At 47.3% G+C, this 25,739-nt stretch overlaps 1 protein-coding gene across 1 annotated transcript in view; it reads left to right on the top strand.

The window, feature by feature from the left end:
• The window catches only part of Smc2 (structural maintenance of chromosomes 2), a 69,521-nt gene that overhangs the window by 10,981 nt on the left and 32,801 nt on the right, over positions 1–25,739 (top strand). The window contains exons 6-10 of the mRNA XM_077689717.1: positions 2,111–2,260; positions 3,065–3,254; positions 10,469–10,644; positions 19,339–19,457; positions 25,446–25,584. Coding sequence (XP_077545843.1) covers positions 2,111–2,260; positions 3,065–3,254; positions 10,469–10,644; positions 19,339–19,457; positions 25,446–25,584 — 774 coding nt within the window. The remainder of the gene's footprint in view (positions 1–2,110; positions 2,261–3,064; positions 3,255–10,468; positions 10,645–19,338; positions 19,458–25,445; positions 25,585–25,739) is intronic.

The following is a 25,739-nucleotide window of genomic DNA, read 5'->3' as shown; positions in this document are numbered from 1 at the left end:
CGTCTCACGGCGCGAACGCGGGTGTCGGGATGCACAAAATGAATGAAGGCAGTGCCCCTTTGACAAAAACGATTTATTTCTGCAATGTGAGCCTAACACTTAACAAAAAAATCGAAAACAGAAGCTTGCCTTCGCTGCGAGGCAGTTGCAACACTGGAGGGCTTTGGAGTGAAACTCCAACAAACTCCCACACCCGAGTTACCGTATTTACTCGTAAGCAGCACTCGCTTCTCAATAATCTGAAAGGCCGCATTGCTTTCAGCGTCGCTTTAACTCTTTCGGGACCGCCCGAAAAAGTGATGAAAAAGGGAGGTCTCGCTACAAATTTTTTATTACATAAAGCAAAGGCACCATCCTACCTTAGCATATACCAAATTCAGCTAATTATATGTTCTTTGACATACAATACCAAGTTTTACTTCAACACTGGCGATAGAACCATGAAAAAAATCTTAAAGTAAGAACTTTGTAAAAAAACTACAAAGAAAAAGCTAGAAAAAAGTGTAAATATAAAAATATTAAAAAAGAATAAAATTATTTCAGGATATACAAAATCTAACAATGCTTTGTTTCTTCATCGCGAAAGTTTGATGCGGCTAGGTGTGACTGGTTTTTTTGTTTTGTGCGCGATCTCTTTGGCACAAGGGCCATGGCTACGTCGTCGCCCAGGTACACGCCGGGCTCTCGTCTCAGCGAAAACTTGATCCCTTTCTGAGATGGTGGCAGGAGATCACCACCATAGGTAGTTAACACCCTAGCGAACAAATATAAACCAGCCAGAACATATTTCGAGCGCACATACCTACTCCAGAGACAATTCAAACCGAAACCAACACCCACATTTGAGCGCAATTTGATGTTCCAGGCTGATCGACACCCGAATCCTCACTCGAGCTGAAATCCAATCTCTAAAGCCTCATTCCGACTCTTCACTGCCACTCTCATCGTTAAAATCCACAGTAGAAGGCGAAGATATGCGAGGCGAGATGAGGCGGATTTCTTATCGCGCTCGCGCGAGTATGACGCCATGTTTGTTTACATTCGAAACCACTGCCTGTCAGAATAAAATATCTGATGCATTGCCGCCTGGCGATAAAATAAGAAACTTCACAAAAGAGAAAACTATAGTTTTCAAACTATCTCCTAGATGTCGCTAGGTGTTCCATCGAGCGAAAATTTGTATTCTGCAGGCTCGTGAAACCATCGATCATATGTGATCGATGGCCTATGGAGCGGTCCCGAAAGAGTTAAGGTGCGAAAGTTCTGTTGTAAGCACAGTGGTGAGGATGATAGCACTTTTGACAGATGGCCATCTGGTGACGGCCTCTCCAACTCGCCTGTGGCTTCTTGTAACCAGTGCTGTAACAAAGCCTGGCCAAGACTCGTCAAAAGCCAAGATGGCGGTGCCCAAGCCGCTTCGGAGTGTCAGGTTGGGACGCATAATACGGAAACAAACCCACAGCTGCGACGTTACAGCGGGGTTCGCAATACATTTTATCCTATGGGAGCTATGCTGGGACCGATGATACACAACGTAACAGCCAGGAAAACGCAGTTGTGAGGAACGTAACCGCGGGGTCGTACTGTACAATTTTTCTGGGGCACTGGATCTTTCCCTTTTTCTTTTTTTACGGACAGCATGTTGTTTTTTACTTGCGGCAAAAATATTTCTGGCTATGCCACTGATGCACACTGTCGTTCTGTATTTCTTAGCTTTGTAAATCTTGTGCTGTGTCTCAGCATTTCGCTTTCGATCCCACCATTGATAGTAAACGTCTGGGCATTTTTTTAGGCCCATCCGTGCTTCTGTTTATTTTTCGCAATCATCTGATGACCGCACTACCGCCAGTAGCTGCTGACTGCGTAAGTTGCCAAAGGAGCATCGATGGAGGCAAGGAGGGAAATAGTTGGGAAGAGTTGTCAGCGGTGGTGAGGAGGAGCCCCGGAGCGGCTCCGTGTAAATCGGTGACACCGGAATGAAAACTGGGGGGGTTAGACAAATACTGCTTTGCAGTAAAAGTGGGGTTTTCAAGTAATTTCCCCGGGGATGCGTTTTTTGGCGTTTCGGGAGAGGTCGTTGACCCCCTCTTCTTCCTGCCTCCCCCTGCAGGAGACTGGGGACAAGCTGGAGTCCCTGGAGCGAAACCTCAAGGAGCGTCAGCTGGAGGAGACCAAGGCGGGCTCGGACCTCAAGTTTGCCGCCACTCGCATCAAGGAGGAGCACAAGACCCAGGCTGGCCTCCAGAAAAGCATCGACGAGGTGAAGAACGCCTCCTTTCTGGGACACACCACTGTGCTGTCTGGCTGGGGGAAAACCCAAAGGAAAAGGCAGTACATGTTGTATTGCACTACATATCGTATCGTATACATATTGTATACGTATCATATGCATATCGTATCGTATTTAAAGCAGTCGCAATGTTTCGGAGCTTGCTCGACTGCAAGCAGCAGTTGCGTACGGAAGCTTCTCTTTCTCTGTCTACTCTTTCCTTGCCGTTGCCCGCCAAGGGCCGTGGGCATAAGTGAGGGGAAGGGGCACCTAGGGATTTGGTGTTCAGCCTTCCCCCAAGTCCCTTGTATGTTCCAGGGCAAGAGGACTCTTGGCGAGTAAGCCAGACATTGGGATCCCTTTAAATAAAGCCCGTGGTTGGAGTGTTTGCCTTTTCCTTTAAATATTTTTCCCCCCCCCCTCTCAAATCTTTATCTTTCACCTGCGGGCCTTTTGACACCAGCGCTGGTCGGAGCAGACAGTTGGTTTTGTACTTTAAAAGGGCCATAAAGATAAAACGCAAGTTTGGTTCGTTCGAAAAACTGCCTCATTCGATTATTGCCAACACCACTTTTAACGTAAGCTTCACTCAAACGTGCTCTAAAGCAAGGAAAACAGAGAATACGTATGCGACTCACCAGCTTCTTTCCTGCAGTGAACGTATGACACATACAGGCCACTTGTTGCGACTGGCTGTTTTGCTCTCTGCGCTCTTCTCCGTAGTGGCCCATTGTTTCCTGAAGAGCGCAGAGCTGACGGCGTTTCTCACCTCCCCCCTCTTTCTCCCTCGACCAGGACAAGGCGGCGATAGTGGGCAAGGGCAAGCAGGTGGAGAAGCTGCAGGGCCAGCTCGCCGAGTTGGCCGACGAGAGCGAGAAGGACGCGGAGGCTGTGGCAGCCGCTCAGAAGCACTTCCAGGCGGTCAGCGCCGGCCTGGCCAGCAACGCTGAGGGCGAGGAGGCCACGCTCGCCGAACAACTCAGAGGTGAGCAGCGGTCTGGGGTGCTTTGACGCAAGACTGGAGTGACCATGCAGACAGAACACAAGTTTGGTTCATTCGAAAGATTGCCTCGTTGGAATCAATACTGATGCCACTTTTAATGTGCCCTTTGCTCAAATACGCTATATAATTAGGAAAAAAAGGCACTGGCCACGCGACCCACTGGCTCATTTCCCGCAACTGAACCTATGATGTCATATGTGCCCAGCGGCCCGATTGGTTGAGGCCGGCAGAAACAAACGCCAATGCGGCAGGGCTTATAAGCTTGCCGAATTAGCTGTTTTTGCGCTTAAATGTAATGAATATTCACTACAGCAGTAAGCATGGTGCAGTAAACATTGAAAGTTACGAAGATACACGTAAGCATAGAAGTACCGATGCGCACTGCAGTTGGTACTGGGCGCACTATGCTTGTTTTAGCTGCACAGCAGTTCGCCATTTGGACTTGTCTTACATGACACTGGCCGGTTGGCGTAAGTGACAGTGTCTTACATGACCCTGTTTGTTGAGGATACCACATGTTTCACGAGACGAGTACCTCCTACAGTAACAGAAACAAGCCAGGTGCGAATGCGGTCAAAAACAAAGCAACGGCGGGCAACGGTCCGTGGGTGAGTATGGTAATGCCATCTGACCCGTCGCGGTGACTCAGTGGCTAAGGCGTTGCGCTGCTGAGTACGAGGTTGTGGGTTCGATTCCCAGCCACGGCGGCCGCTTTTCTGGTGGAGGCAAAAAGCAAAAACGCCCGGGTGTGCGAGATTTCGGCGCATGTTAAAGATCCCCAGATGGTGAAAATTAATCCGGTGCCCTCTACTACGGCGCGCCTCTTCGCCTGCGTTGCGTTGGCGCGTTAAACCCTACAATCAATCAATCAATGGTTATGCCATCTGGGAGGGCTGACAGCAAGCAAGGCTGCAGAACCGAATGACGGAGGGAAAGTTCGTTTGACTGCCCGCCCCTGTGACTTCATGGTAGACATCCCGAAAACACGATTTGGCAGGAGAACCAATATTTTAACCTAAATTGATGAATTTCTCAGTGAATATGGCATCGTTTGTTGCCGGACAAATGCTGGGGGCACTATAAAACGCGAAATATTTTGAATGAAACTTGTATTTTGTCTGAATGGCCCCTTTGAGGCTTGCATAGTCATGCACGATGGCCACTACGTGCCCCATGGTAATCGTGCCCTTGAGTCATTTCTGTTTGGGGCTACAAGTTCCGTTGCAAAAGCTTTCTTGCGAGTATTGGCGGCACGTTCAATCCACAGTCATTGCGCCCACTGCTTATCGTCCCCGCTCGCCTCCAGCGTCACCTACACGATCGGGACCTCATACCAACCTCGATGTTTGGATTCAGACCCCACCTCTCCACCCAGGACATTCTCCTCCAGATTAAAGAACAAGTCATGACCCCTGCCACCCGACACTCCCCCACGGCAATGCTGGCATTGGACTTCAAGGGGGCCTTTGACAATGTGTCCCATTCAGTCATTTTGGCCCACCTGCGAGAGCTGCATTGCGGGGAACGCACGAACACTTACGTGCGAGACTTCCTTACTAAGAGGCAAGCGGTACTCCACGCAGGCGAAGCAAAGTCCCACCCCATCAACCTGGCGAGCAGAGGCACTCCACAAGGAGCAGTGCTCTCCCCAATGCTATTTAATATCGCCCTAATCAAACTGCCACAACGCCTTGCAGCTCTTCCGAACACCAAGCATGCGCTTTACGCCGACGATGTGACAGTTTGGACGGTCACAGGCTCGTGGGGGGACATGGAAGCTTGCCTTCAAGAAGCGGCCGATGTGGTCACTGAGTACGCCAAATACTGCGGACTCTCGTGCGCCCCGCAAAAGTCTGAGCTACTGGGTCCAACCAGGAAGACCCAAGCGTGACCCACCTACACCGGTCGAAATACACCTCGAGGGCCACACTATACGCCCCACTCCTCAAACCAAGATCCTTGGGGTGGTCTTCCAGCAAGATAAAGGAACTCCACCCTCATAACTCGGCTGAAGCACACTACGGACCAGGTGTCCCATATGCTGCGCCGAATCATCACGAAGAGGTGCAGCTTCGGGGAGAATGTGGCGCTACGTCTCGTGCACGCCTTCATTATTTCCGCATCACGTACGTGATCCCATATGCTCTGCTCAACAAGCACGAAGAAGAGAGTGTCAATGCAATAATCCGAAAATCATACAAGCGCGCACACGTGCCTTCCCACAAGCACATCCACCTTGCTACTACCTTGCTACACAACAGGCAAGCGGCGTGGGCTCGCAAGCGGGTTCGAGGAGGATGCCAAAGCGGCGGCGGCGCTGGAAGGGGGGGTTGGCACGGAACACTTCCCCCTCCTCCTCTCGCTTCCTTGTACGTGGTGCAGTTGACTCGTTTTCGGAAGGGTGGAAGGGATGCGAGGCGCATCGTGGCTTGTGGCACATGCCGTCGACGCGGAGAGCCTGCGGCAGCTCGCGTTTTTGGTGCATGCTGTAACCGGATTCAATCGTTGCGTCTGATATACAGTTGAACCCCTTTATAAGAGACACGTACCGGGGAGCAGTTTCTGTCTCTTATACGAGATGTCTCTTATAAGCAGGGTACCATGTTTTCACTTACTAATCAGACCCTAGTTCAATGTGGGCACCCTATGACTAAAACAAGCTCAAAAGAATGCTACAGCATGTTTCAAAAGATTCATTCTAATTTATGTTTGGCCCCCAGAATTTATGAAACAGTTCTGAATCTTTGTTTGCTTCATGACTGTATTTACACTGTATATTTTACAACCGATTCTGCAAGCTTTTTTTTCTTTCCTCGTTTGTGGAAGATGAATCGTACATGTTGAGTTCACAAGCCTAATGAATAGGCGGAGCGCACAGCTTCTTCCGCTGTGTGCTCAGGCTATTCATTATGCTTGCAGGACTCAACATCTGCGATGCTTTTTGATTGGGAGCTATGCCAGTGGGAGAACCCGCATGTGCGATCGCGCTCCATCCAATGGATGGCAGTAAGCTTCAACCACTTCTGCAAGTTGCATTTCCATTGGCAGGGCTTATCATCGTCATTTCGTAGCTGACTGAACCACTGTGTGTTTGCTGAAGTGATAATAAATAGCGACTGCAGGCGTCTGTCGTCCACCTGTGCTTCCAGGATGGAAGCAACTGCAATTAGTGACTGGTGGCACTGTGTCTGAAGTTAAAATGTCTATTACAAGCGAGATTATTGATTAAAGTTCAAGGATGACTTGTCCCTTATAACCAATCTTCTACATCAGATGTCTGTTATAAAAGAGGTCGATTTAATGGGAAAGATAGGGCAGCCAACCATGTGAGTCAATAGTGTCTCTTATACCCATTTGTCTCTTACATCAGTGTCTCTTATAACGAGGTTCAGCTGTAGCGGCACTGGAGCATTGTAATGAGCAGTTTATTTTGCCATAGAAGGCATACAAAACTGGACGTTGCCATAGTTGCTCATTGTTATATCCAATATAGTTATACGCAGTATCGTTATAAGTGGGCTTGACTGTATATTGCTTGGTCCGCAGCCCTTTTTGGACCAACTCTGTACTTCTGCTCTAAATCTGCCTCGTTTTTCTACTCGGGTACCCACTTTCCTCTACCTTCGCACTTTCATTTTCTTCTCTAATCCTCGACACGTGTTTACTGTCGCTTATACTCTATTCTCTAATCTATTCTTATCATCTATCTTATCACCTTATATCTTATAACTCCTATCATCTATTCATGGCTTATTTACGGTCTGCAGCGTGGGTTGCCATGGGGGGAAGCTCTGTTCAATCGTGGATAATCCTGCCGATGCAGCAGGGGTGTTTTCGTAGCAATGTAGAAGTGGTTACTGTGATCTCTATTGTTGCTGATGATTTCACATCAGATGCTGTGGTCCAATGAGGGCTGCAAAGAATTTTGAGACCCAAGTTGAACACCAGGAATATGCGATAAAATTTGTCTTCGCCTTTAATCCCCCCTCCAAAGCACGTCAGTAACTTGTGCATTGCAGTTGCCTCTGTGTTGGAACGATCGGCATACCGTATTTTCGCGCACATAACCCGCACCGGAAATGTGAAAATTTCAGTGGCAAAGTATGGGTGCGGATAATACAAGGGTTTTTTTCCTTCAGTGCAGCTTCACTGCAATGCGCGTTGTGCCGGGAAGCTCCTACGTAGTAACGCTGACTAAGCCTTCCATGGCAGCGATTGTGCAAAACATGCAAGGACAGGGAAGAAAAAACGACAAATACAAGAAAAAAACATGGATGAGACCGGAGATGACCTTGTGTACAACAGTGAGCAGTGCGGCTTAAGTGATAGCTCAAGCGAGAGCAATTACACTGAGTGAACTGTGACTTTCGCCCGGCAGTCAGTGTATTGTACTTGCTAAATATACTTTTTTTTGTCTACATAGTCTGCAATGTGTTGCTTGAGCAGTAGCTTTGGTGCAGCCTTTCCTGTATCAAATGTGCGGGCAATACGTGAGGATTTTTTTTTTTTTTTTTTTTTTTCCGGTGGGCTGAAAGGGGGGTTGTGGATTACATGCAAGGGCGGATTATACATGCGATAATACGGTACGCTTTGAAGGTCGCAAGCATCTGGAATGCTCTTGTGTACACAATGTTCACTTACCTCGTGTTTCTGTAACCACATTCCCAGTTTCCTGGGCATTCGTATCGGCCACTTGCTGTTCGTTTCACGCAGGTCTTTGGTCTTAAGGGGGGACGCGGCTTTCAACTTCGGAAAAATGACCAAAACATCGTTTTTTTGAAACCCACATATTCGGCTTCTATGTTTCCTATTCTGTGCGTCTGCAAAGTTTTTACGCTGAAAAGCGTCGCAAAGTGGCATAAAAAAATACTTTTGTCAGGCGCGGTGACAAACTATCAGCGCAATAGGGCGAAAAAAACGGCAATTTTCGGAGCGCTCTATCTCCGCAACGGTGCCACCGGGCGCGGCCATTTTGATATGGTTAGATCGGCCGAGCGATCGTCTTTCCCGTTCGGCTCGTCTCTTTTATCTTCGTTCATTCACAAACGCACAAACGGCAGAAAAGAAACGACACACAAACGAAGCTAGATATAGATGCTGAAGCGCTATTGGTCCTCCGGTCGGGGCGCAGAACACCGACCCTCCTGATTGGATGTCGCGGGCGCAACGCAAGATGGCGGCCGCCTGAGCTGCGTAGCGAGCGGATTGAGTTCATTTTCGCCGCTTCGCTCAGCCGAGTTTCTGTTCAATCTGTGGTATTCAACACGGACGTTATCGCGATGGGAATGCCAGAGATAACGAGCCAGATTACGGGAAGTTGTGTGGCTCGAAAGGCGGAGGTCATCGAACGCTTCGTGGTGCGCGTGACTCTACCGTCGCCAGACCCCGGAGGGTGACGCGGTGTGCGCGCTTGCGATAGCGGTTCGTGAAGTGAACTTTTAGTCGGATTTGCGATGTTTACACGCTTAGTTATTGCTGTGTTTTGACTGTGGGCTCGCTAGCCTTGAGAAAGAAACGGTCGACGCGTTAAACGCTGCGGCGCGCACGGCATAGCCGACGCGCATTGGAGCATCACATGACTGGGCAACCGGTTACGATTGAACGCCAGTAGTTGTAATTGATGCCTGCGACGTTAGTTTTAATCTTAAAAGCGACCTGACCAGCCATATAAGGTATAATCAAAGTTCGATATGTCGCGGTAAGCGTGCGCTGCGATGCGCGCGAGCCATATCGCCTTTCTTGCGCAACGTTTCCCGTGCACTTGTAATTTTCATGCAAACAGGTTTGAGTTAGTAATATAGGAATAAAAATATGCTCTCTGCGTTAAAAATGTACGTTACTGTGGCAGCATTTAACAGTGATTTTTTTAGGGAAATTATTGATACCATTGCTCAGGGCATACTAGCTGTGCTGCGAGAAATATTGGATGCCTTGAATGTCAAAAGTAGTAAAAAAAAAATATGCTCTTGCATTGAAGTTGGGAGTTATGCAGAATACTCTATCAAGCTTCAAAGTAGCTCATTTTCAACCTTGTGGTATGCAAACTTTTGGCAATGAACACCTGCACTATGAGTACTAAGTTGCTGTGCCAGGCAAGATAAAACATGAAAAAAAAAGCCAAAAATGTTCAAATTTAAGTTAAAAAAATGCTTAACTTGTTGCCATGGTGACAACACTGCAAAAGGAGGTTGTCCAGTGCGATACAGCCAACCAACTAACCTACTTTGCATTGAAAGCCCATTGAAACCCATCTCCCCTCCGTTTGGTTTGCAAAGGGGGGTATGTACTCTTCACGGAGGAGCTGAAAATGATGTTTTCTGGAAAGAGAAAGGCTGAAAAGGCACTCCAATTTCAAGGCAAGGCCTTCCAGAAGCCCCATGTTCAAAAGGACATGAAAGGCTACAACCGTGACGACTTTTGATATGTGAAACCTATGTTGCAACTTCAGAAGCCGTTTTCTCAAAACAGTTTTTTTTGCCACCTGTGTCGCTTGTCCCAGGGATTTCTTCGTGACCGCTGGGTCTATTTTGATTCCGTTTCTTGCATTACATTCCTTGATGAACTGTTCAGGTCGTGACACTTTTAGTTTTCCAGATTTGTTTTTTGTGATTTTTTTATTCAAATAATCGTTCACAGTTGACATGCCTGTTGCACATTAACCTCTAAAAAAATGAAAACTAAAAAACATTGTGTTGTAAAAAAAAAAATTCTAAAACTGTCATGACCTCGTCCATTCATTTGGGAATGCAAAGCACTTTGAACAAGTTTTCTATCGTGTTTTATAAGCCGCTCAAGCTCGGTACAAGCGAAACAGAAAGAAAATTTCATACATAAAAAAGTTATCAAAATATTAACTTCAAATTTTTATGGTGTTATCACAGAAGCATTTCCAGTTGCTGTGCCAATTTTCATCAAAATCCACAAAGAAATAAAAAAGTTGATTTTGAAAGCCACGTCCCCCCTTAATCGACCAGATTTAGGGGAAACCCCCAGGTGGAGTAAGTTTCGAAATGCACGAAAGTCCTGGACCAGGACGAATTTTTCTTCAACTGCGAAGTTTCCGAGAAAGCTGTATAGCTTTCCTTTGTAGCCGTATGGCTGCATTTAGGTGGATGGCAAACTTTCCTTTACAGGTCTTTGGTCTGTTGGTACGTTTCATGTCTTGGAGTGCCAATCGAAGGTGTTTGTTTTTCCAGCGGCCAAGAACGACATAGCGGAGGCCGAGACGGAGAGTCGGCAGGCCGAGATGCGCCTCAAGCACTCGCAGGAGGAAGCCAAGAAGAAACAGGCCGAGTGCAAGAAGACCGAGACCAGCTACCAGAAGGACGGCGCGGCCAACAAGGCCGTCGAGAAGGAGCTCAACGCACTCAGGGTACGCTGCTTCCCTCGAGGCCCAAGCTGAGTTGGTCGGCTCAGTGCAGGGGGATGTTGGGTCAAGTTAGCTTATCTGCCTGCAGCAAGGGCACTTGAATTCAGATGTGCTTGCTGAGGCTAAGCTGGAGGATACCCACCATGGTGGCTCAGTGGCTAAGGCGTTGTGCTGCTGAGCACGAGGGTGCGGGTTCGATTCCCAAACGTGGCGACCGTTTTTCTGATGGAGGCGAAAAGCAAAAACGCTCGTGTGTACGAGATTTCAGCGCACATTTAAAATCCCCAGGTGGTCATAATTAATACGGAGCCCTCCACCATGGCGCGCCTCATCGCCTGCGTTGCATTGGCGCGTTAAGCCCAACAATAGAAAAATATACTAAATAAGCTAGAGGAAAAAATATTTCTTGGGTCGTTACAGGCCCAGTGAGTGAGCTAGTTTCAACGTTGCCCGATTACTTTATCAGCTTGTAGACCGGAACGTTGAAGCAGTGTTTGCTTTCTTAGCTGATTTATGCGTTTTTTATTGTCATTATTTTTTAGAGGAGAAGTTTGTTCGAAAGTGCTGTTTCCCTTGCAGCATGTGTTTTGCCAGTTGGGTGGCATTGATTGAGACGACGCACCAATGCATTGACTGCGATGACAAAGTATAACTACCCTATTTACTCGCGTAATCCTCGCACCCCTAATGTGAGCCACCAAAACTTTGATTTTTTGGTTCCTCGCATAATCCTCGCACCCCCAACTTTGCAGCGGCGAAAGTTGCCTGCTCGCGAAACCCGCATGGTGCACACACTCTCCAACGCGCGCCCTCCCCCGCCACCTCTCCGTTCGGCGGAGAGCGCTGTGTATCCAAGGCCATCGAGACGCCCTAACAACCTGCATGGCTACTCCCTAACAGGCACCCTAACACGCTACTCACACTGTCCTTGAGCCGGTTTCGCGCATGTTTCGTGTGCGCGCAACTAGACGGTGTTCGCACAACCCGCTGTCGTGTCGTCGTGTCGCCGTCGTGGTCCCGTCGTTGAGCAGCAGCAGTCAGTGAGTCACTCGCGTCAGTGGTGGATAGCTCGCTGCCATTTTGAGAACTTCTTGATCTCTTTGTTTTGTGCTTGGTGCCGCTTCGCCATGGGGAAGAACGCCAGCTACACTGCCACTTTCAAATTGAAATCGAAAGAGTACGCTATCGAACACGGCAACCGTGCCGCAGGCAGGCACTTCGGCGTCACCGACTTACAACATGCGTTACTGGAGTAGGTAGGGCACGCACGACGACGAGATAGGGCGCGCGCCAGAAAGCAAAGGCGGCAATTTCATGATCGCTGATCGACGGGAGACTGTTTACGTTGTAAATAATAAAATAAAAAGAAATATCTGCTGTTGGCAACACTGAGCTTACATATACAAAAAACGACCGCTACATTTAGCGGGGTTGGCATAAGGCCAATTGGCAACACTGCACCGGATTTTTTTCCCCGCGTTATTCTCGCACCCCTAATTTTGTATTGACTTTTCCGAAAAAAAAGTGCGAGGATAATGCGAGTAAATACGGTATGTGACCTGCGCTTTTAAACATAGAATTAGTGCTAACCATTCATCGAGTAAAAGCTGAAATTTCAAACGCTGGGGTGGCATAAAAATTGGCTTAAATATTGCGTCGCCATTTCAGTACCTTGTGTGATGGCCAGAGGTCCTCTTACTCTAGCCTTCACAAATAAACCACGACTCCAGACTTTTACTAAGTAGGGCAGTAGATTATTCTGAGGGTAAGCTACCACCATTAAGAACTTGGCAAACTCTTAGTTTTGGCTCTGTCGTTCAGCTTATCCTCTGTTTCGTTTCTCTGCTAACGTCGGGAGCCTTAGCTTATCTGTGTAACGTGGAAGAACAGAAAACAACCTGAGACATTCACAGCCACCTTACAACGTACCACAGTGACGTCAGGCTTGCCTTCAATGTGTGATTTGACGAAATCTCTGTTGAAAACTTTGCATTTCTGCATATCTCTTAGTCGATTTCAATCTTTTAACAGCCGAGCTGTCTCAGCCAAAACTTGGTCCAGTGGCGTTAGCAAAAAAAACTGGTTGATTCCTCTGTCATAGGAATCGGTAAAGCACGAAAGTGAAATCTGCAGCGAAAGGAGCATGATTTGCGGGAATCCAGCTGTCTTGTGAGTGTGCTTGGCGAGCGGGTCGCTTCGGAAAAGGTGCGACCACTTCTGTCCTGTCCGTGGCGTACACGGCAGACGATTGCGTTTTTTACGAGCTCAGCTTGTGGAACGCGAGAGGTAGAATTTGTAGCTTGAACCGTGCACGCGCGAACGCGTTCCACTACCCGCTGAAATTTCTCTTCGCATCAAATCAGTCGCCATTCGCGCCATTCGCCCGTCGGCGTCACTACGACGCAGCTTACGCCAACTGCTGGCGCTTGTTAGCATCGTGATGCCCTACTTCGCTTCACCTCTCGTAGACGGCCGCCCCATCCGCGTCAATAAACCCTTTCTGGCGTTTCTTTTGTGTTGTCTGTCACGGAAATGACGCTGACACATGACGTCATCGAAATCTTGGTGTACCCAGTACCCAGGAGTACAATACTTTCGTGTTTAGCCGCTATTTTATCCTGCCGTCAATCATAAAAGTCCTGCCCAGAGAATGCAACTCCTTTACAACTCACTTGAAGCGCCTGATCTGAGTATCTTTGATCGTTACAGCACTTTTGTGCAAGCTGTTAAAAATACATCTAAAAGCCTGAGTGTGTACTTTTGTGTTGTAAAATCATGTAAGTCAGCCATGTAATGTTTGTTCCATTGAGGTTATTTTCATTTCTCGTGCTCTTTTTTCGCTGTGGTACACATCTTCTCAATGTGCAGGGGTGAGACAGCTGCGTATGTTGCGCACTTTTGATACAAATTTGTTTTCCTGCGCCAGGCTGCTCCAGAAGCTTGAAAATTGCAAAAATTGCGCCAAACTGCTCCAAAACAGTCCGAGAGCCAAGGATTTTAGCGCTCCCACCAATTTCAGTGGGGGAAAATGCTTACTGATGGCATAATTTTCCAGCACCCCCAAGGTGATCCTGTTTTGAAAGGTTTAATTGATTGATCATTCAATAAAAAACCGCATAAAATTGTCCCCAAGATAGTTTTTTCGAATGTCACCATGTCGGGTTGCACATGTTATCTTCTGTGAGTTTTTTTAAAGGGGCCCTGAAAGGCATTTTGAGCACACTAAATGAACTAGCGCAACCGTTAGATTGGGTCGTCAACGTCCTCTGTGCCAATTATTACTCTTATACGCGCAGCGGAAAGCTCACACTTTTGTTGCAAAGTTTGTCGTTTTTTTTTTTCACCCTTCCCTTCGTGTTTTTGGACGCCGCCATCTTCACATGTCTACATCATCGATTCCCAGATATTCGTCATGAGCTAGACATCCTGCTATTGGGCGGCTTTTTCACGCACTTCCGGCAAAGAGATGAGTCGTCTGCTCAGCGTCGGCTCGCCGGCTGATCTGCCAGCGGAGTGCCGGGGTGCTTGGGCATTTTACGACAAACGAAACAAGTCTAAAACAAGCGCTTAACCGTTTGTATTGAATGCAACACGGCCATAACACGACATGGATATTCTGTTACCTGAGTACGTTCCACAAAGAAAGCGTTAAAGCCCCGTGGCACTTCTTTCGTGCAATCGCAGAGAACGCCCTGAGCCGAATGCCCGGGTTTGACGCATACGTTTTATTCAACTTCAAAACAATCCAGAGATGCGTTTCTAACGAACACAACGTCACAACATGCGTTGAAAGTATGCACCAGGATTGACAGAGGATGGGTTGCCTCCTGCCCGTCGTAAATTCGACATTCACCCCGCGCGCGCTTTGCGGGGACGAACAGCAAATCACTTAACTCTGGCGCGCAAGCCGAGATGGCTTTTAGCCACGCACACTGCACATACCCCATGCGAGGTTGAGTCGTACGTCGCTCGAGAAAGATAATCCAGACCATGGGAAGCACTATCCACCCGCAGAAGCACAACGTCGCATTTCATCGCGAAACAAAGGCGTCCACAACACACACACCATCGCTTCCTGTAATGCCAAACGCATCTCGCACTTCCCAATGGGAGTGAGCGGTACGGCTGCAGTGCCCACATGTCGCGAAGTGGGGCCCCAAGCTGAACCGGGATCACGCAACCGTAACTGACTTCTGGAGCGGTTTGTGCCTTGTTGCCAAGGCAACCGATGTTTGAGATTGTCAAAGAAATGGCGCTCGCTCCAGCGCTAGAAAGCTCAGAGCCGCGGCGGAGCATGTTTTGCCAACGTTGCCGCTCTCCACCACGCGTCGCCCCAAGCTGAACTGGTCACATGATTGAAGCGTTTTGTGCGCGGGTTCTGTATCGGTTTAATATGACTTTTTTACATGCCGCCGGCAGGAATTACCACCGCCGCAAAATAAGACCCGGCACCAGCGGGGCCACATCTGATACGGCGCTTTTTGGATAAACAGTGCGCGGTGCATCAAGGGAACGAGCGCACGACCCTCCTTGTGCGGCTGCGAGTTCACCGCCGATAAAAAGTCATGTGCCGCCAGCAACGTACACCGCGAAAGGGCAAGGCCAGGCCGCCGCATACATGCGGCCAGATTTTTCGTTCGCTTTTCCAGCCTTGAGCGGAGTGCGGCATTCATGGTGTCAACAAAGCTTGCCCGTAGCAGACGACAGTCTGAGCAGCGCAATAGCGGAAGTACGTCACCGCTGCGGAGCGCAGCATCATGGGAGGCAAAGCTCGCGCGCCGTCAACAGCGGAGAGTAAGTCGAAAGGAGGAGGAAACGCGGAGCGACGATAATGCGCAGTTTTTGATTTACGATTTCTCAGCTAATACTCATCGCTTTAACAAAATTCTTGCAGGAGGAGATTGCAAATACATTGCTTTATTTGGGTACATGTACATCCATGCATCGGTGGAAGGTATTTCAGGACCCCTTTAAGTTTTCCCAGGGAAAACAGTTGCAAAGTCCTGTATAGAAAATATGTATGTGTACTCGGGCGACGAACTACTGGTGAAAATTGATGAAAGACGGCAATTTTTGGAGCGCCGTATCTCCGGAATTACATTACTGGGCGCCGCCATCTTTGTTGAATATTGGAAAACATGGCCGTCGGGCGAAGCAGGTGCTCGTGGTGCAGGTGGAGTGCTCTTCGCCGATTTCTACCGTGGTTTTGGTTATGGGGGTGGCTGGGTTTTCATTTAGTCGTTTGATCTGTTGAGGGAAGTTGCGTGACTCGGAAGAACGGGAGTTCATCAAAAACAACGTGGGGCCCGCGAATTCGCCGTGTTTCGGCCTCGAGTGCGAGGCGCGGTGCGTGCTTGAAGTGAAATTTCCGACTCATTGCGGTGTTATAATAAAATGCCGAGTTATTGAGCGAGCGAGCGGCGGGAATGGGACGATCGACGATGCAGAAGTGGCGGCGCAGGCTACATCGCCGCAAAATGTTCAAGCAGTGGCCGACAGCGGGGTGGGCTAGTAATTGCACGCTAGTAATACTGCTTTATCTATCTGAAGTGAAATTTAATGCCAAGAGGGAGGTGGCTAAACATACCAATGTTATTGAAATTGCGATCGTAGTGAATGCGCACCTTGGGGAGTGAAGTGGGACGGCTGGTGGGGGGCGAAGATTGTCACCTCGCTTTGCGCAACTTTTGCCATGCCTCTACAATTGTGTGTAAAGCCGAGTCTGGGATTACAAAAATAATAATTTCAGCATTCACATGATATTGAAAATGCCTTACGATTGCTTAGTTTTTTTATTCGATGTTTTCAACGGCACTCCGTGCTATCTATGCATAGCGTCTAAGAATTTATAAATGGCTTTAACGTAGTGCAGTTCGTGCCTTGTGATACTCTAGTAGACAAAACTTCATTGAACGGCTGTTTCAGTGTTATGTACGTTCAAAACCCATTAAAAAGTGCCCCCCCTTGCCCCCGAGTTGCCAAAAATTTGATTTTTAGGCTCATAACGTGACATAATAAATGTCATCATTCTGCTCCAAATCAAGGTTCTTCTGGTCCAAAATCGAGATTTCGCTACTGCAAAAACTGCTCCCAAATCTGATTCAGCTGTCTCACCCCTGAATGTGTTCTTTTGCGTTGTAGAATCGTGTGAGTCAGCCATATAATGTTTGTCTATTGATGTTATTTTTATTATACTCTTTTTTTCCCCATTGTACACATCTCCCTTTCCTATCCTTTCCCTTGTTTCTTCTGTGCACCACGCTGAAGGCATCATGCTGTTTGTGGGCACTTATCTAAATAAATAAAATAAAAAAAATACCAAGATAAAAAAACTGCCCCTGTAAAAGGGGCACCACCGCAGACAGGGTATTTTGACAGTGAAGCCAGCTTTCATGCCTTCTCAAGTGTGAGAGCAAGCCCTTACTACAGTTAAACCTCGATGTAACGAACTTCAATGTAACGAAACCCTCGATGTAACGAACCACGGAAGTTTTTGTAACTTCAAGTGTATGCACACCATGTATTTTCACCCTCTGTGTAACGAAGTCCCGTTTGCCGGAATTTCAATGTAACGAAGTTTCATGGAGAACGAGGCACGATATTTAAGTTGTAGAAGTAGATTTTGGGAGACGCAAGCGCCGAAATGGGGTCCCAATAAAACGCGAACGGCGACACGGGTCGCCCAATGCCGCGGATGCAGCCAACCACGGAGTCTTTGATAAGTCCCTTGCCTACAAACTGCGTGGCGTGCATACACGGCTGGCGCACTGTTTCTGCCGGAGCTTAATCGTCTACTGCTTAATCGGCATCAGCGTGAACCGCACGCAGCGTTTTCTCCCTGCAAAAACGCAAAACGCGCCCCGCAAGCCACAGGCGCGCTGACGCAGCCGCGGAGACCACCCGCGCGATGCGGGTAGCTCCAGCGACCGCTTCTAACCTCTCGCTGAAACGCAACTCGAGGGGCATATGAGAAGGGCGTGCGAGAAAAAAAGCGGATAACGTGGGCGAAATTTTCATTGTAAAACGTGACACGCGCCGCTTACGAAAGCGCCCATCAAATATCCTCCGCGGTGGTAAGCCTACTCGCCGCTGGCGTTGCCGCCGCCGCTGCAAGCCGCCGCTTTGCACTTGTTCGAGTTCGCTCATGCTTGTTGGGTTTCGTCGTCCCAGCAAGCATTTGTGAATCTTTATGAGCCTTGCACGCGCGTTTTTTTTTTTTTTTTTTTTTTTTTCCCACACCGGCGTCCGCGATTGCGTGCCGGCGGCGGGAAGTGACTCGCGCTGCGCGCAGCGGTGGGAGGAGCCTGAGCAGTTTCGCCATGGTTTCGCCAATGGGGAGGCGCGCACCCTACGGCGGGAGCTTCGAAGCGCTCGGGGATGCTGGCTGGCTAGACGATAAGGCCACCGCGAAGGATATTTGATGGGCGCTCTCGTAAGCGGCGTGTATGACGTTTTACAGTGAAAATTTCGCCCACGTTATCCGCTTTTTTTTCTCGCATACCCCTCTCGTTTGCCCCTCGAGTTGCGTTTCAGCGAGCGGTTAGAATCGGTCGCTGGAGCTACCCGCATCGTGCGGGTGGTCTCCGCGGCTGCGTCAGCGCGCCTGTGGCTTGCGGGGCGCGTTTTTGCGGGAAGAAAACGCTCCATGCGGATAACGCTGATGCCCGCTTAGACGATTAAGCACCGATAGAAACAGAAACAGTGCGCCGGCCGTGTATGCGCGCCACATTTTCTTTTTCAGGAAACGCTTCACGGGATGAACACTTCATTATAACCGCGAATTTCAATGTAGCGAAATTTCAATGTAACGAAGTAAATTCCGAATTTTACCGACTTCGTTACATCGAGGTTTAACTGTATACCATTTTGAAGGTGGCAGTCCTTAAAATGCAAAAACAAAGTGCAGTTTGCACGACTGATGCAAGGCTGGAGAAACAGTGTAGCTGGGATCGACCTATCTTCTTCCCCGTGATATCGGCTCTCAGTGCGGGAGACCGACTGGGACGACCTTGTGAAATGCAGCTAAACTTGGCCTCACCCCTCGGAACTCAGCCTAGCCTAGTAAGAACATCACAAAACCTAGTAAAACTGATAGAAGCTAGGTTGACCCCCAGCTCCCCCGTTTCTCCAGCTTTGCACCACTAAAACAAACGGCACCAATTTTTGTTCGTTAGGGCACAGTTTGTACAGTTTACATAAGCATGCTCACAGTCTGTTTCATTCCACCCTTTGTTCTTGTGGATACTGCCTCAGCAGATGTCACCGAATTGGTGTGAAAGATGGGAAAAAAAGAGTGGCATTTTTTGCGAGCACGCATTTCGTGGACAAAAGAAAAAAAAGTGCGCAAGTCAGTCGAGGGAACTCGGTACACGGTGTACATATTCTCGACTTTAATAGGGTAAGGGAGAGCATAGGAACGGCTTTCGAGGAATAACACATTTTCACGTCCATCATGTCCATTTTCATGTCCTTTGTAAGTAATTGACCAACTGAAAATATAATGTCACATTTGAAATCAGTGGGGAAAAAACAGCAAGACTGGCAAGTTTCACGGAGTTTACTTGAAAATTGAAGGAAATTGTTTTAAGAACCATGTTCCCCCTTAAAGGGAGTTCTGGGCTGGTACAGTGTTAGAACTCGCATAACCGTTCGCACTTTGTGTTTCAATTGTATCTGTCTGTGTCTGTTCCTCCCCAGGCTCAGTTGAGCAAGCTCAACTTTGAGGAGGGCCGGGACGAACAGCTGCGAAGCCAGAAGCAGCAGCTCGAGCGAGAGATCCGGGGTCTCCGCGACACTGTCGACCTCTTTGAGTCCAGGTACGGTACGAGTGAGAGAAGAACGCGTGCGAGTGTACAAAGGGCAGTAGGGTCCAATGGGTTGGCAAGGTTCGCACAGGTCCTTGAAAACCTTGAAAACCCTTGAATTTGAAGTGTAAATTTCAAGGCCTGGAAAGGCCTGGAATTTATAAAGGGTCCTTGAAAACCCTTGATTTTTCTGGAGATAACCAATGGCCCTATCTTTTCACAAGAATTTAAAATGTTCGTCGTCAATTTTAGGTGTTACAAATGTAAAGAAACAGTGTAACAATCAAGTTTCAGTGTATTGCGTGAAATTACGAGTTGTGGATTCTCATTTTAGGAGGCAACATTGGGACAGGCACTTGTTGTCAATCCAATCCATGTCACGATACAATCCCGTGAAAGCCGGCTTCTGTTTTCTATCTTGGATGTTCCATCTAGTCTGTGGACGGCCTTTCATTGCATGTTTGCTGTGCCTCATACTCTCCATCTGCGTTTGCTTTTACGTGCAAATGGTGGACGTGTACATAGTTTATCCTGCCTTGCAGCAACACTTGCCGAGTTAATTTCAGCTGATACTCTTGCTGACAAAGCAGGAGATGCTGGCAACATTAACTAAGTTTTGAAATCAAACAGCCTCAGAAAAACACCAAGAAAAAAGAAAAACCTCTAAATATAAACTGTGAAATAAAAACTAAAGCTGGGGAAGCATTCATGAACCCATAGCGCCTATCTAAATGTGCATTAATGTTCTTAGGTATTAGGCCATATCAAAATTTTTCATTTTGTTGAAAAAGTTATAAATAATCCCAGATAAAACATAAGATGGGGTCCTTGAAAATGTGTTTTCTGCTCCTTGAAAGTCCTTGAAAACTCTTGAATTTTTGCTTTTGAAGCCCGTACGAACCCTGGGTTGGTCTCGCGAGTCACACAAGGCAGTCGGGCCTGTGAATATTGGACTGCATTGTAAGGTGTGACAGTTTGACTCCCACGTGACCGTCACATGCTACATTTTGGCATGCAAGGGTTGGTTGAATTACATTGCCTCCTGTCTCATGTAAATATCAGCGGGACTTAGCTTGGTACGTGGATTTCAGTTCACATACGTTTAACTGTTTACTGTCACGGTCTGTCTTGCTGTCATGGAATGTCAGAGACGGTTCTGGCACGTGTCTGACAGGCCAGTTACGTGGGTTGCGACAATTGGACTCGCGTGGCAGTGATAGGAGCAACGCTGCCGAAATCGCTGTCAAGATATCAGTGTTTAGTGTTGCTTGCTCACGTGTGGGCGCCTGGGAAAACAAGCGGTCAGTTTCACCATTGCTTCAAACGGCTTGTTTCTGGTAACGTTAAGCCTTCGAGATATTCATCCATTGGCAGTTACAAAGCACTGTTAGCTTTCTTTCATCTAATGAGAATTCAGCCGGATTTGGAGACTCGTTTGCCGTCACCGTTTCCCTTGTGCTTCAAGGAAAGGAGCGCCAAGACTTATGCTTGCACTGGGCAAAGTTTAAGCAGGGCAGCGCAGTCTAAAATGCGGTACAATGTACCAACAAGCCCTTCGGTACACCCTTCTGGAACACAGCGCATGTTGCACATGGAATCGTTCCACTTTTACGCTCATGTATGGGCAGATGTTTTATGCTGCCTGATACTGTATTTACTCTAATCTAGGCCGACCCCCGAAATTCAGAAGGTCTGAAAATAAAAATAACTTACCTCGAATGTATGCCGAATGAAAAAAGACACTGGACCGAGGCTAAATACTGCCCTGAAACTTTGTAATTGGGATTTTTTGCCCAGCTTCATTGGTTCGAAAGTTGGCTAATTAAAATTTACTAATTACCTAATTAGGCAACCAACATACAAGAAATAGCGTGAGAAACTGCATAGAAAAGTTAGCCACATGCATTTGGTTGCGTCGTCTTAGAGTGCATCGAAATATTTTTAAACTCTGGCTAAAGTTAGGTGAAACACCCTTGTATAATGATACAATTATTGGCGACATATGATACAATATAATTCTGACTGCCGCGGAAGGTGTTTGATAAAAAATGAACACAGGGTTCGCACAGGTCCTTGAAAACCTTGAAAACCCTTGAATTTAGAAGTGTCAATTTAGAAGTGAATTTAGAAGTTTCAATGCCTGGAAAGTCCTGGAATTTTGAAATGGTCCTTGAAAACCCTTGATTTTTCCGGAGAGAATCAATGGCCCTGTCTTTTCACGATAATTTAAAGTGTTTGTCGTGTATTTTAGGTGTTAACAAATGTAAAAAAACATTGTAACAATCAAGTTTCAGTGTGTTGCGTGAAATTACAAGGTTGGTAGATTTTCATTATTACGAGGCAACATTAGGACCAGGCACTTGTCAATCCAATCTATATCGCGATACAATCCAGTGAAAGCCAGCTTCTGTTCTCTATACAGTTGAACCCCTTTATAAGAGACACGTACCGGGGAGCAGTTTCTGTCTCTTATACGAGATGTCTCTTATAAGCAGGGTACCATGTTTTCACTTACTAATCAGACCCTAGTTCAATGTGGGCACCCTATGACTAAAACAAGCTCAAAAGAATGCTACAGCATGTTTCAAAAGATTCATTCTAATTTATGTTTGGCCCTCAGAATTTATGAAACAGTTCTGAATCTTTGTTTGCTTCATGACTGCATTTACACTGGATATTTTACAACCGATTCTGCAAGCTTTTTTTTCATTCCTCGTTTGTGGAAGATGAATCGTACATGTTGAGTTCACAAGCCTGATGAATAGGCGGAGCGCACAGCTTCTTCCGCTGTGTGCTCAGGCTATTCATTATGCTTGCAGGACGCAATATCTGCGATGCTTTTTGATTGGGAGCTATGCCAGTAAGAGAACCCGCATGTGCGATCGCGCTCCATCCAATGGATGGCAGTAAGCTTCAACCACTTCTGTAAGTTGCATTTCCTTTGGCAGGGCTTCTCATCGTCATTTCATAGCTGACTGAACCACTGTGTGTTTGCTGAAGTTATAATAAATAGCGACTGCAGGCGTCTGTCGTCCACCTGTGCTTCCAGGATGGCAGCAGCTGCAATTAGTGACTGGTGGCACTGCGTCTGAAGTTAAAATGTCTATTACAAGCGAGATTATTGATTAAAGTTCAAGGATGACTTGTCCCTTATAACCAATCTTCTATATCCGATGTCTGTTATAAAAGAGGTCGATTTAATGGGAAAGATAGGGCAGCCAACCATGTGGGTCAATAGTGTCTCTTATACCCATTTGTCTCTTACATCAGTGTCTCTTATAACGAGGTTCAGCTGTATTGCATCTTCCATCTAGTCTGTGGACGGCCGTTCATTGCATGTTTGCTGTTCCGCATACGCTCCATCTACGTTTGCTTTTACGTGAAAATGGTGGACGTGTACATAGTTCGTCCTGCCTTGAAGCAACACTTGCTCGATTTAATTTCAGCTGATACTCTTGCTGACAAAGCAGGAGATGCACGCAGCATTAACTAAGTTTTGAAATCAAACAGTCTCAGCAAAACACAAAGAAAAAAGGAAAAACCTCTAAATACCAGCCATGAAATAAAAGAATGAAGCCGGGGGAGCATTTACGAACCCATTAGCACCTACCTAATTGTGCACTAATGTGCTTAGATATTGTGCAATAAAAAACTTTTGCATTGTGTTGGAAAAGTTATCAATAATCCCAGATAAAACATTAGATGGGGACCTTGAAAATGTGTTTTGTGGTCCTTGAAAGTCCTTGCAGGGGTGAGACAGCTGCGCATATTGCGCCTTTTTGATACAATTCAATTTTCTTGCGCCAAGCTGCTCCAAAAGCACGAAAATGGCGAAAATTGCACCAAACTGCTCCAGAAGAGCCTCAACGGCACGGATTTTGATGCTCATGTCAGTTTCGGCGGGGACGAAAGCCTCCCGCATCCCAGTCACCGCTTTTATCGCCGGTCAATCGCATACACAGAAATGGCACAAATAGAAAGACTGAAACGAAGCAAGCGATATCTTCTAAAACTCGATTCGCTTTCCGTCCGAGTTCGCTGAAACGGCCTTCTCGATTAGGCATCGCTGTGGCAACAAACATGGCCGCTGCCTGATCTGGCTGCTACCAACGCGCTCAGTGCGCATCGCCGATATTTTCCCGTTGGTTATGTTACGCTATCAGCTGGGTTCCCGTCTGTTCATTCTATCTGTTGTGGCTCTGAACAGTGACGTTAACGCGGGGATATGGTTTGAGATTGGTGCCAGATTACGGGAAGTTGCGCGGCTCGAAAAAAAGTTCATTGAACAGTGGGGCCTACGACTTCGGCGTGATTTGACCTTGAGTGTGAAACGCGGTGCGCGCGGCTATAATCGGGTTCGTGAAGTGAATTTTTTGGCTCGTTGTGGTGTTATAAAATGCTGAGGTGTTGCTTTGCTTCGAAGCGCGATCGTGAGCCTCGGGGATGGAACAGTCGACACGAAAGTTGCGGGCTTTGCTGCGGCGCCGCGACCTGTTCAGGCAGCGCCCTATAGCTGCAGGACTACACGGTTGCCATAGAACGCGACTATAACACTTGATGTATGCAAAGTGAAATTTAATGCCAAAATCTAGGTGGCTAAACATTAACGCTACTCAAATGACCATACGGTGAACCTGCGCCCCGGGGACTGAAACGGGTAGGCTGCTTGGGCTATGCGACCGTTAGCTCGAAGCTGCTCAACTATTGCCGTGACTACAGTCATTTGTACAACGCAGCCTGGGATTACAAAAATAATAACTTTAGCATTAAAACAAAAAAAAAAACGGCACAATTGCGGAGCCCGTAAATTTGATAAGAGTTTTAGCAGTCCGTCTGTTCCGTCGTGTACGTAGTTACCGTGCTCACCGGGACTCGTCTGGGCACTTGGGCATTCGTAGCCGTAGGGGGATTAGTTCCGCGGACCTGCCTTCGCCTTGTCCGCGCCTCCTCGCCCTTCCGCGCGCGCAGGCGCATACCAGTCCGGCCAACCCGGTAACAAAGTAACCAACAGAACAGATGGACTGCTAAAACTCTAATGTTAACGGCAGTTTTTACCAGTTAGGAAAAAGGTAGTGCAGTTAGTACTTTGTGATACTCTTAAAAACTCTTTCTGGTAAGGCTGTTTGAGTGTTCTGTGTATTCAAAACTGATTGAAATGTGCCCTTGACCCTGCAAATTGCTGAAATAAGGATTTTTTAAGCTCACAAGACAATGTAATAAATGTCCCTAACTGCTCCAAATCAAGATTCTTCTGCTCCAAAATCGAAATTTTGCTGCTCCGAAAACTGCTCCCAAATCTGTTAGGGCTGTCTCACCCCTGTCCTTGAAAACCCTTGAATTTTTGCTTTTGAAGCCTGTACGAACCCTGGAACAGCCGAACAATTCATTGACATGCTTCGAGTAATCCAGTTTACAGAGCATGCATTTGTGTCAGGGCTGTCCATCTCTTCGATAAAAGTGGCACATTGAGTAGAGTGACTTCGCTGTAACCAGGTTTACTCTAGTTACATTTTTTTCCGGGAAGCTCAAAGCCTGTTTTAGGCAGTGTTTGTAAAATCTTTGCTGTCGGAAGAGCCTGCTGTTTTGTGCATGGGATAGGCAGAGGGTTCATTCAGTTGGATTTGTGGAATTTACAAAGCTGGGGAGGCAGTTGTTGTCTTCAAGTAATAATTCAGCAAAAATGAGAGAAAAAGATCTTTCTTCCCAGATTTGGTAAAGGTTAATATGTTGCGGTAATTGCTGCCGAAGTGTTCTAAACTATGCACGAGCTTACTGATCTACGTTTGAGGGAACAGGACATATGAAGTATCTGGGTACTCGAGCATTTAGTACGTGTGGAGAAGCAACGGGTGGTGAAAGTTGCTCACCCAGTTACAACTTGAGGTTGTTAAAACGGTAAATTTAAACGTTCAAGTTAGTTCACTTGCTGTGCTGGTGACCTGTCGATGTCATGCCGGGTTGCAAACATGTCTGTTGTTTCTCCCATTCCATCGTGTCCAGGAACCAGCATCTGACCTTCAACTACACGAATCCCACGCCAAACTTCGACAAGCGGAAAGTGTACGGCCTGGTCTGCGACCTCTTCACTGTCAAGGACCCGCGCGCTTCTCGTGCCCTCGAAGTCGCCGCTGGAGGAAAGGTGCGTTGTCTTCACCCGATCGGATAATTTTATAAACCAAAAATGTTTATTTCTACACTTGTGATGATGAAAATTTGAGGACGTGTGTAGTTTTTCATTCTGACTGCTGGGATAAAATTTGTTCCTATGTAAAATAACTACATTCAGATTTATTC

This window comes from Haemaphysalis longicornis, unplaced genomic scaffold (genome assembly GCF_048455015.1).
Source record: "Haemaphysalis longicornis isolate Haplotype H1 unplaced genomic scaffold, Haemaphysalis longicornis Haplotype H1 scaffold_10, whole genome shotgun sequence".
In the NCBI taxonomy this organism is placed as follows: domain Eukaryota; kingdom Metazoa; phylum Arthropoda; class Arachnida; order Ixodida; family Ixodidae; genus Haemaphysalis; species Haemaphysalis longicornis.
This window is presented reverse-complemented; position numbering and strand designations above follow the sequence as displayed.